This window comes from Alexandromys fortis, unplaced genomic scaffold (genome assembly GCF_014885135.2).
Source record: "Alexandromys fortis isolate MF-2015 unplaced genomic scaffold, M_Fortis_MF-2015_v1.1 scaffold_21, whole genome shotgun sequence".
Taxonomy (NCBI): domain Eukaryota; kingdom Metazoa; phylum Chordata; class Mammalia; order Rodentia; family Cricetidae; genus Alexandromys; species Alexandromys fortis.
Genome location: NW_026067905.1, coordinates 6,420,152 through 6,432,330, shown reverse-complemented (window position 1 = coordinate 6,432,330; position 12,179 = coordinate 6,420,152). Strand labels below are relative to the sequence as shown.

The window sequence follows — 12,179 nt, the reverse complement described above, 5'->3', positions numbered from 1 at the left end:
ACACTAGACAGTTTCAGACACACACAGAGCCTCAAGTTCAGATTGGTTTGGACTTTTCTTCTACTAGGTTCAAGTTATGTGTTTTTGATGGGAATAAATGCTGACGTTTCTCCCTGTTCTTTGGGAGTCACACGTTAATCTGTCCAGTTCTTGAGGACGTTAAATCTTACTGGGCTAGAATGACTTCTGCCAAATTTCTCCAGAATTAAATGAGGAAGTTTTTTTTTCATTTTAATAGGTAGTTAATATAGATTATGAACAGAGATCCTTTCAGACTGTTAATATCCCAGTTCTCATCCAACTTTTATCCAGAATTTTAGCATCTGTTGGTAATTCTTCAGTTATTATTCCAGTAGTTGTTGCCATGTGGCAACTCGTAGTTACATCATTTCTTCTAACTCATTATCCCTGCCTGCCTCACTCCTGTCCTGCTTCTCTCTCTTTCCGCACCCCTCTCTCCTTCTTTTTTTTTTTTTTTTTGCAAGAACTCATAGATTTCTTTTAAGCTTATTTGGCAGTAATCTTTTACCATCACTATGACATTTTCATAGTACACACACTCATATTTTACTCATATTCACACACAATGCCCCTCCATAGGCTGCCCCTCCCCTTAGTCTCTCTCTGCTTTCCAGACAGACATATGTCTCTTTAGAGAGACCCACGTGTCTTTATCCCTGTCCCTCCCTCTTTTTTTCCCCTTCTTCTTCCTCCTATAGTCTCCCTTCTGTGTTTATGTCATAATGTCATTGCTGGTTTTGATACCGTCTGACATTTGGCCAGTGGGAGCTACTTCCTGCCAGCTCCTGTGTGCTTTCAGTGTTCCCTTCGTTGAACTTTCCTTTGTTATACAAGTTAATCTGGTCTTATTTTGACTTTCTTCAAAGCCTTTACCCTATTTTCCAAGGAGCTGTGATCCTTTCATTGAAGAAGCTAAGATCTGGATGCCAGATGCTCTCAGCACTGTTAAGATGCTGTTGTTGCTAGGTGCACTCAGTGGTCAGATCTCGCAAGTGTGCAAATGTAAGTGTAGACACAGCATTAGTGAACACATCTATAGCTGTGCCTCCTTCTGTGTGTGTGTGTGTGTGTGTGTGTGTGTGTGTGTGCTTTAGAGCTCTTGAATTCTCTATTATGATCCAGCACCTCTGGTATTACCCTTACACCCCTCCCATGTTTGTGTCCTTCTTTCATGTTACTGAGAAATTGGTTCCCATGAATATATGTTTGGTCAATGACCTGCTTGGTCAGTGTTTACATGACACATGATCAGATCCAGTGTATAACACTTCTCAGACTCTTTGAACACCTCCCTGGCCCAGTACTGCTGGCTCTACTCAACAAATTCTGCTCCGGAGTTCCCAGCAATCACTGATTAGGGTGCCTCTCACTTTCCATGGCAGACTAAGTCCCTCCTCATCCTTCAAGGGTGTCCCAGCCCCACTGTGACATACTAGTTCCCTGCCTGTCTCTGCTCCTCTGCCTTAGAGAGCTGCCACAAGGCGGTTTCTGGGTTGTCTTTCTAAGTCAGTGGCAAGGCCCCGCTCTCAGTTCTAACCGCTTGAGCTTTTAGAGTAAAGCAGTACTTAATCTTCATTTTCTGTGTGCCTCTTATTAAAGGTGGACATGAAAGAAACATAATTAGTTGATTACCTTCATAATCATCCGAATAATTGCTTTTACATCTATTCTCAGAACTTGAAAAATGGCTGTGAAATGAAGAAAAATGGAGGAGCTTGGGAAGTTGGGGAACTTTGTCAAGTGACATAGCTAACCAGCAGACCCAGGGCCTGGCAAGTCCTGATGTAAACCTGGGAGTGCTGCAGGGCCTTGTTCTGCCAGGGGTCTGCAGAGAAGGTGGAACGTGCACGTACGTGTGTGTGGGGGACACATAAGAATGGTGTGCATGCATGTGTGTGTGTGTGTGTGTGTGTGTGTGTGTGTGTACACGTGGAGGCCAGAGGACAACCTCAGCTATCATTCTTTGGATGCCATCCACTTTATTTGTTGAAACAGGGTCTCTTTCTGGCACTGGCTTGCTGATTCGTCTAGGATAATTAGGCAGCCTAGGAACCCTCTGATCTCTACCAGTACTAAGATGATTATTGGCAAATGCCATGACATCTGGCTTGTTTTCTGGAACTTGGTTCCTCATGTTTCTGTAGCAAGCACTTTATCAACTAAGCTATGTCTTTAACCCTCAAAAATGTTACTATCTAGAAGGATACAAAAATAAGTACTTTAAGTTTTTGAATGACCGTCTAACTTTCCATACCCTGGGATGAAAGCCAGGATCTGAGTGTCCGAGTGTAAAGTGAATAGTTAAGCTAGATGAGAGCTTGCCTCTTTTTAGAGTCTAGGGTTTGATTACCTTGTGAAGTTCTTCCACGTATTTCATTTGTAGTATGCACTTATGTATTTTGTGTGTGTGTGTTTGTGTGTGTGTTTGTGTGTATGTGTGTGAACACATGTGTACCTGACTCGCCACCAGAACTATCTGAGGATGTATAATCATTTATTTTTTTATTTTTATGTATTTGAGTGTTTTGCTTGCACTTATGTCTGTGTACTGTGTGCACGCCTGGTACTCATGGAAGTCAAAAGAGATCATCAGATCCTCTGGAACTGGAATTATGGATGAGTGTGAGCCACCGTGTGGGTGCTGGCACTCAAATTCAGATCCTCTGCAAGAGCGTGCAGTGCTCTTGATCACTGAGCCATCTTTCCAGCCCGAGAAAGTACAACTTTATTCAGAATCTGAAGACACATGGATAGGGATAAGATTTTAGGGTCTTTCCACATTGTGCCCTTTCACCTCTGAGATCCAGTGTAACTGGCAGCTGTGTTACAGAGGTTTCAAGCGATGCACAGGAAATGCTCAGGACATGAAGGGAAGATGCTTTGGAAACTTATGGTTTCTTTATCCTTTGAATAATTGTACCTCAGGGAGAATCGTGTTGGAAGGGGCATCTCTTCTTTATGTCATCATTGGTGACATCATCCACCCAGATAGTCCAGCAGCTATACAGTAGAAGCAGGCCATATTCTTATCCTTTCCTTGGGGGGCGGGGAGGGGAAAAGGGGTGGAAATCTACCCGTCTCTTTCCTCTTGCTTCACTCACTTGTACCCTAAGGCATCTGTTGACTGTGGTAAGACATGATTTGGGTGTGGCTGGGTTGTATGTCAGCCATCAAGTTCTTCGACCCACATGTGTCATGGCTTCCCAGAGTCTATTGCTAACGTCAAGGTGCAGTCCATAGCGCTAGCTGAACACTACTACTGCTTCTCTGTGGTTTCTTCAGCATGGGCTGTGCTGAAGTGGTTGGTTTGTCTTGTATGTAACATTTGTAATTCTCACTGTGGTTTCATAAATCTTAGGACAATTCTTTATTTGTTTTAGCCTGTAAAGTTATTTTTGCCTCTCTGGAAGGATGTAAGAAAAATATGGAAAACTATTAGTAAAGAATAAATACCTATGAATTGTCCCATTCTCTTGCAGTCACGTGGATTGTTTAGTTGAATCTTCCAGAAATACACAAGCAAACTAGCCCTTCTACATAAATAGTGTAGAGAAAAAGAGTAATGGTAATACACTTACACAACTCAAAGTAGCTGTGCCAGCTCCAGAGTCTTTTCTGTTCAGAGGAAAAATGTTGCAGGAGGTCCTTCCGCTCTTCCAGCCAATAGCCGCTGAGATACCAGCCCACTGGGGTGTGGTCTCTCTCTTTAAAAAAGCGGCCACTTCCCTTCTTCCCTTCTCTCTCTCTTTGCTTCCTGCTCCGCTTCCGGTGACTAGACTCCTTTCTGATTGCGCAGAGGGCTGTTGTTTGGGATGGTGATCTGTAAGTTTTTTCCCCTTTAAATAAATACCACCCTATTAATCATAATTCCAAACTGGTGTGGGATTCTTTGTGATTTACGCCTTCATCAGAAAAAGAAAAAAAAAGAAAAGAAAAAAATTATGGGCAGAGTGATGCCTCAGTGGTTAAAGGTATGTTGCTTAGGCTAATAACCAGTTCAGTTCCTGGGCACACACGGTGGGAGAACCAACTCTCGTGGGCTCTTGCAGCCTCCACCTCTACATAGGCATGCGATAGATAGAAGCCTGATAGACAAAGGAAAAAAGATGATATATCACAAACTTCCCCCAAACTTATGTTCTTTCCAAAGAGGTTGTAGTTTAGGTTCTTGAAGGGATTCCGATTGGAGTGGGAAAGAGGTAGGGTTTGTGCAGTAAAGCGTTTGAGTACAAGGGCTCAAGTTTGAGTCTCAGCAGGGCATGGTGAGACTCATTTGTAACGCCAGCCTTGGAGAGACAGAAGCATGCAGATACCTGGGATTCATTGGCCATCAAGGCTAGCCAATCGGTGCATGTTCCTTGCATGTTCCATGGAAGGCCTGTCACAAGGGAATAAGGCACAGAGTGACAAAGAGGGACACCCAGTGTCTTCCACCATCCTACTCAGCCACCACATGTACAGAAATTAGAATAAAATCAAGCTATAAGATACTTGGTCAGAAATATGTGCTCTTGTTATTTCATGAAATTAGTAAGATGATATGGCAAATTAGCGCCTTAAGAGTGGGAAGGCACCACGGTGCAGATGACTCCTGCAAATCCCTCCCGTTTGGGAAGAACATATGTACCCTCCAAATGTTGACGTCATGAAACACACCAAGGTTTTCTGGTTAATTTAACTACAGGTAAATAAATCCTGTGTTCATTAAAAATTGTGTATTTTCCCATAGACATGATCATAATCAATCGCTTAAGAATTTTTATTCAAATAAAAGTTCACTTCAACAGAGGCTGTAATTAAATATTTTTCAAGATTTTTGTCCATACAGCAGAGTTTCTGGTCCCTACGGGGAGTGGGTCGGGCTGTGGAATAAGATATGATGTTTCTTAGACATCACAAGATGGAAACTCATCTACCAAAATACCAAAATACTAAATTTCATAGTGATGTTTAAGCTGTTTGAGAATTCACATGTCAGGCAATATGCAAAGTACCACACACACACACACACACACACACATACATACACACACACACACACGCACCTTTAATCTTCATAATAAGCCTGTAAGGTATGATTTACACTCTGAAGACAGGACTATGATGGAGAGAAATGTTGCCTGAGGTCCGACTGGAAGTGATGCAGCTGCTTTTCAGCGCTCCTGTCTGCCGTGAAGCCTGCTCTCAGGGTAGTGGCTTACTGTAGAATTTTAACTCGAACGTTAACTTTGGGTTGGCGTTTTGGATATTTAGGCTATAAGTGGTTTTATCTGTGGCTTTTCAAGAGCAGTGTTCTCTTTAGATCCAGCGTCGCGAAACATCCCACAGCCACTGTCCTGAGTCGTAAGGATGTCATTTGTTACTGCCTGGTGTGGGGTTATGATTGAAGACATTCTATACAGGTGTCATGGTGGGCACTTAAGACAGACGGCTTTCCCACAAGTCAGGCGAAATGGGCAGGGGGCTGGAGCTACATGGTGGTGTCCTCAGACCTTCTGTGGGGAAAATCTGGGGGTAACAAGCCTTCTGTCTTACCAGACTCCTGTGTGTAAAACAGCCTCTCCTAAGACATACGGCCTTGGCCCTCGTGGTAAGATTTTCCATTTCCTGAGTTTTGCGAGTCAGGTGGGCCGTATGATAGGGAGCTACAGCAAAGATCCCTACTGTCATCCTCAGAAGACTGTTATATAGTTTTTCTGAAAAGTTTGATACCCATATTGGTTTTGTTTACCAACTTTTTTTTTTATTTTGGGTTTTATATATATTTATATTTTGTATTTATATTTATCTGATTGTATTTTGTTTGCTCATTGGTTTCTGTCACCTTGAACTGCTCCCTCAATTTTATTTTGTCATGTGTCTGTGCACACGTCTTTGTCTATCTGTCTGTCCGTCTAATCTACTAAGGAGACTGCTTTCAGGCACTGTTTGGAGCTCTAGAAGCCCTGAAGGGATCTAGGGTTAGGGTCAGTGGAAGGCCACGTCAGAGCACTCCTCTGCCCATAGCTTTCTTCATATGCATGTAGTTTTACCCTGCCGGCCGCTTCGCCTCTAGGTCTGGAATATGAATGTGAACTTTCCTCAGTAGTGGGTAGCCTGTTCTTTCTGCATCGTTGATAATTTCCCAAGAAGGATCAGCTGTATATCCTAGCAGGAGCCCCTGTCGCCTCTAAGTGGCATTAGTAGGAACCCCAGGGTTCTTTTCTCTAGCTTGGGAAGTGCTATAGTAACTATATGAGTGGCATTTACGTGATGAGATGAATTTGTTTTTTTCTCCCTCAGGTCATAATCATATGGAAAAGGTAGAGATTATTTATAATTTGCATGTCCTTATAATGATGTTTATGAAGCTTTATGACTCTAGAGCCCGAGGCCAGCACTTAGAAACAGGTTCATGGCGGCAAACCGGGCATTCCTTGTTGCAGGGTGTGAACGGTAGCAGAATGCTGTAGGTGATATTAAATTGGGGTGATGGTTAGGAAGGGACAAACGTTTTACATCTCCTCAATCTGAAGTGGGTTCCTCTGGCTCTGAAGGCTTGCCGGGTGCTTGCCTGCTTTGTAACCACCTCCATGATTTTCTTCTCCAGCCCTCTACGACGAGATCAGCCAGTTTAGAAATGCCTGCGGGGAGGCTCATCTCAAAACCATCCTAGCCACAGGAGAGCTCGGCTCTCTCACCAACGTCTACAAAGCCAGCCTGGTAGCAATGATGGCAGGTGAGTTTTATGGATTCAGACGGGGTTCCGGCTGGATTGATGGTTTCAGGAGAAAGGAACAAATGAAAGCACTTGCGTGTTATTGAAAGTGCTAACCCCTTGGGGGGCAACTTGTGTGTGTGTGTGTGTGTGTGTGTGTGTGTGTGAGGGATGAGACGTTTTGTGAATGCATACACGGAGTGAAGTGGGGCAGAGACTTTTGGGCTTCTCTCCACCTTTCTGTTTTTTGTTTCTTTCCTGCACTATCCTTACGTAGCAGTAGATGGCGCTCTTGTTAGCTATTTGCCTTTAGTGTGATTTGATTTTTTTCCTTCCTCAGCACAGGCTGGGCAGGAGTTCTCTGTGACTTAAGAGTTGAGTTTTTCTCCTAGATCTGCCTCTGTGCTTTCTGAAGCAGCCTCTGCTTTTGCCCCTGCACGTATAAAGAAGAATTACTGTGGTGTTGGTTTTCCTGCTTCCACACACAGCAGATGGAGCCACCTGTGGACCTTCTAGTTGGAGCTGGGCTGTACTTTCTCACTTCCGCAGCACCCGCGATTCTGCCTAATGTTTCCCCTGACTCTGCAGAGATGGCCCTGTCCTGGGCAGACCCTCCCTACTGGATCCCCTCAGCTCAGTTCTCTGTCCGTACTTTTGGCCCCTTCCAGTCTTCCCACCTTTTTGCTGTTAAGTGATCTTTTCAAAGTGATGATTTGATTATGGCCTTGCTTTGTTGAAAATCTTGCTGTCGGTTCCCTTCACCTTCTGATGGAGTGGGACTTTCTTGGCTGCTCGCTTGTCTGTGCCTCTGTTGTCTTGTTTTCCCTTCACCCCTTAGAATCGCCGTGTAGGGTGACTTGGAGCTTCCTCAGAGTGCTGGCATCCAGCTCCGTTTCGTCTTTGTGTATGCTGGGCCCCCTGCCTTGAACATAGCTGTCCGCCAACATAACTTTCCTCACCAATGTCGAGAAAATTCTCCACTTGGTTCATCCCCTGAGCCCTATATCCTTTTGGTTAAGTCTCCATTAGGCTGCATGTCTTATTATGCTGGGGTGCTAACTGAATTTTGATGGGTCCTGCACTGGGATGAAGACGCCAGGTTTCTCTGGATCAGGCCATCCACTGTGGTCACCTTGTATGTGTCTATACTCCATGTGCCTTTTGATGCCCTGTTGGGTCTAGTGGATGGCTCCCTGGAACTCACTGACAATCTGCCTGAGGCATCAAGGGTGCTGCTAGGGCCTGGTCGCTGCTGCTGGATGCTGTTGAAGTCGGATGCTATTTATGTCTTTTATCGCGGAATCATTCCAAGGCTAAGCAGGAATAGACTGTGCAGTGGCTCACGGGATGCTGGTGTTCAAAGTCCGCAGCAGCAAAAGTCTTGCTGTTACTCGGAGGGACTGTGTGAAGGCCCTCAGTGTGTGAGCTGGACATGCGGCTGCCTTTTGTGCTCTTTGACAAAGCAAGAGATTGTTAGACCCAACAACAAAGTACAAGTCGAGGCCACCTTCTGGGAACTGCAGTCAGATAGGCCGACAGCCACTCGTGGTGTGCCTCTTGAGGGTGCTGCTGTGTCAGCACGGGTACGAGGCACAAACAGTGGGGTCACAGCTGAGCTACCCTTGAGGTGTCTCTTACCCCAACTGTGACACCATCACAAAGAAAGTATGTGAGTTCTAAAAGGTCAGTCAGTGTCCTCTCTGCACCTGCCACTCACAGAGGGAAGGTAGCATTGGCCACCTCCATCCACTCCACCCAGGGAAAACTGCCTAGAAAGCCGCCTTTGCCACTTTCTCTCTGTTTAGTTGTCCACTGTTGTCTGACTGTTTCATTCCATTGTTTACCTAGTCTGTTGAGGACATAGCTGTGGGGTCCATCCACAGGTTCATCTTCGGTTTATTCTTATGTTCGGACCATAAGAAGAAGAAGAAGAATATCCTGTAGTTGGTGTAGAACATAATGGGCTTCAGGATGGAATTTTCAGACAGACATTGTCGTTGGAGTCTGTTCCTGCTGGTTTTCTCCACTAATCTCTTGTCCTCCCTCCCCTCCTGCCCCTTTCCTTCCTCCTTACAGTTCATTCCCCTCTGCCTTATTTAATGTGTACACTCACGCACACGTGCACACACGCATACACACACGCATTCTATATCTGAGAATTGCTGTCTCTTGCTCTTACCCTCCTTGTCTTTTAGACCTCTCCGCCTCCCATGTGTTAATAGTTGCTCCTCCCATGTGTTAATAGTTGCTCCTCCCATGTGTTAATAGTTGCTCCTCCCATGTATTAATAGTTGCTCCTCCCATGTGTTAATAGTTGCTCCTCCCATGTATTAATAGTTGCTCCTCCCATGTGTTAATAGTTGCTCTTCTGCTTTCATAGGAGAAGTGTATGAGTCCTTCCCATAGGAGAGGAAGCGTGTGGCTGAGTAAAGTCCCATTGTGCATTTATACTGCTTTTTCCCACCTAGTCTGGCTCAATTCTTTGGCCGTCGTGAGTAAACATGAACGTGCTGATGTCTCTGTTTGTGCGACTTTGATTTCTCTGGGTGTGTACCCAGGAGTGATACAGCTGCATTGCACAGTAATCTGTTTTCAGTTTCCTGAGAACCTCCTTCCTGGTTTCCATAGGGAGACCACACTAGGTTTTCCGGTGTGTGTGTGTGTGTGTGTATTCCTGGGACTTGAAACTGGGTTCAAACTGTGCACATCCTAGACAGGTGCTGTTCCATTGAGTTCTAGCCCCATTGTTGACACACCAGTTCTAATACCCTTATCTTCACGTCATCTCTGGGCTCCCTGGAGAAACCTGGAATCCACTGATTTTCCTGAGATTGCAAAGCTCACACACACCTGTAGTCAGTCGTGAGCTCCCATTTACGGACTTCTCACTTGCAGGGCAGCTGTTTCCTAAGACTCTGCTTGCTCTTATGAAGGACACGGCTCTCAGTGGTATAACATTTACCGGATTCTAGCCTTTTTCCTAACCTGTATTTATCCTGTCATTATATATAAATGAACTGTCTTTCAAACATTTTAAAAATTTAGTGTTTTTTGTATTTTTGCTTTAGTTTTATTACATAAAGCACAAAATAATCCCAAATAAAAATAAGTTACTTTTTTTTTTTTTACCTAAAAAGTTAACCTCACTGAGGTAAATTTATAGTAATTGAAATTTGGGTGTTAAGTGTACAGCGAGAGAAGTTTTGACAGTATGCGATTGCCTGAAGCTACATACACAGTCTAGAAGCAAAACTTCACCATCACCCAGGTGGATTTTGAGTGACTGTCTTATGGCTGTGAAGAGACACTGGGGCCAAGGTATTTATAAAAGGAAGCATTTCATTGGGGGCTTGTCACAGGTTCGTCCTGGTTGGGAGCATAGAAGCCAGGCAAGCATGGAGCTGGAGCAGTAGCTGAGGCAGAGAGGGAGAGCTAAGGACTGGACTTGGCAAGGGCTTTTTTTTTCTTTCATTATTTATTTATTACATATACAGTATTCTGCCTGTATGTGTACCTGCACCCCAAAAGAGGGCACCAGATCTCATTATGTGATGGTTGTGAGCCACCATGTGGTTGCTGGGAATTGAACTCAGGACCTCTGAAAGAAGAGTCAGTGGTCTTAACTGCTGAGCCATCTCTCCAGCCCCCTGGCAACCTCAAAGCCTACCCCAGTGACTCACCTCCTTTGAGAAGCCACACCTCCTCTGACAAAGCCACACCTCCTACTCCTGAACAGTAGCTGGGGCCAAACACTCAGATCTAAAAGGCTAGTATGAGCTGGACCGTTCCCCTTCAAACCACCGCAGACCCCTCACAGTCAGTCCCATGCTTTTCACCGGCCTCCCCAACTACAGAAGGACTGATCTGAGTTTATCAACATCCTTCGGTTTTGTCAGTTTAGAGCATCGCGTAGTTCACATCGTAGGTGCTGCTCCCCAAAATAATAACCACGAGACTGTAAGTTTTCGCGCAGGTGTTCATATGTTGAGCTGCTGGAATTCTGGTTGTAAAGCTGCACAGGAGCTAGTCTCGATCTGATGCTGTGCGATCTGTAGTTACAGCTCCTTCTTCAGCCTGACGATGGTTCTGTTCTTTTCCCATGTCCCTGCTTCTCTCCTGACAGAGTCATGCAGGGGTTTTGCCAATTTTATTAATTAGTGTGTTCAAAGACCCAACTTTTGACCCTGTTTTCTTTCTGTTCATTGTTAAGGCGTTTTCCACTTTCCTTTGTAAACCCACTTGTCACTTAGAGTGTTAAAGTGCCATTTAGATTGAATGCTTTAGTGTCGAAATGTTTAGTGTTTTTCTAGTACCTACACTTGGGTCTTCTGTGAGAGCAGCGAATGTTCTTAACCACTGTGCCGTGTCTCCAGCCCCCACAACTATTTGTCAGATACATTTTCTGCCCCATCCTCTCTATCTTTTCTTCTAGGACCCTAAATCTGCAGGTATAAGACTGCTTGATACTGTCCCATAGGCTGCTTAAGTTCTTTCTCCTTAGTGATCATCCTCACCCTCCTCACTGGTCTTAGTAGTGATGTTCTTCAAACAGGAAATTAGGAATTAAGACGCTATTAACATGGACATTTATTTAGGTCCCTTATTCTTTATTTTGTATCTCAAGTTTGCTTTTAAACCCACTCAGTAAAATTTATGCCACTGTACACATTTGGGTTTGGAATTTTGGTTTGTTTGTTTATTTGAGATTGTGATTTAATTAGAACATTCCACTCTTATACTGAGTCTTTCAGCTACATTTTCCTGCATGTCTTTGAACATATTTACAACAACTGATTTAAAGAGCCTATCTGCTAACTTGAGTTTTTGAGTGATCTCAGGTTTTGTGTTTTCAGCTTCCAGTTTTCCAAAGCCTGAACACACTTCATGACACTCTCTAGTTATTAGTAACCAGTAAGCAGTTTGCCAGGGTTCTGATGCATCTGGAATCCTCCATCAACACTTTTGCCCCTTACTTTAAAATTAAATTGTTACAAGTCTGTGATTTACAGTCACCATAATTTTATGGTTTTGATAACTGATTATTGCAAAAGCGGTTCTTCTGGAGAAAGAATGAGTGGAGAAGCCTAAGTATGTTAGTGTGGTACTGTTGGCCACCGTAAGCACAGACTTAGCTAACCACGGCATTTGCATGCTGGGTCAGCGCTATGATCCAAAGGCCTTTTCCAAAATTTGGGCTGAATTGGAGTCTCCTAGGTACTAGTATCAAGTGGCGGGGCCTCTGAGAAGTTCTCACACCTGCCCTTATGTGTAGTTAATGCCATTCCCACAGGTGTGAGCTAGTGTGGTGTTTGTTCACCCACTCGTGTTTCCTTCTCCGGCTCCCGTGTGCTTGTGTGCCTTTCTGCCTTGTTGTGGAGCAGCACAGAGGCCCTCACCAATGCTGTGTTCCTGGACGCCCAGCCTCCAGACCTGTGAGCCAAGTTAACTTGTATCTGATAAG

General features: G+C 44.4%; 1 protein-coding gene across 2 annotated transcripts in view; it reads left to right on the top strand.

Annotated features, from left to right (window-relative positions):
• Nucleotides 1–12,179, top strand: part of Dera (deoxyribose-phosphate aldolase) — a 91,868-nt gene that overhangs the window by 42,403 nt on the left and 37,286 nt on the right. For both annotated transcript variants that reach the window (XM_050135211.1, XM_050135210.1), the window contains one exon: nucleotides 6,611–6,739. In XM_050135211.1, the coding sequence (XP_049991168.1) occupies nucleotides 6,611–6,739 (129 nt within the window). The remainder of the gene's footprint in view (nucleotides 1–6,610; nucleotides 6,740–12,179) is intronic.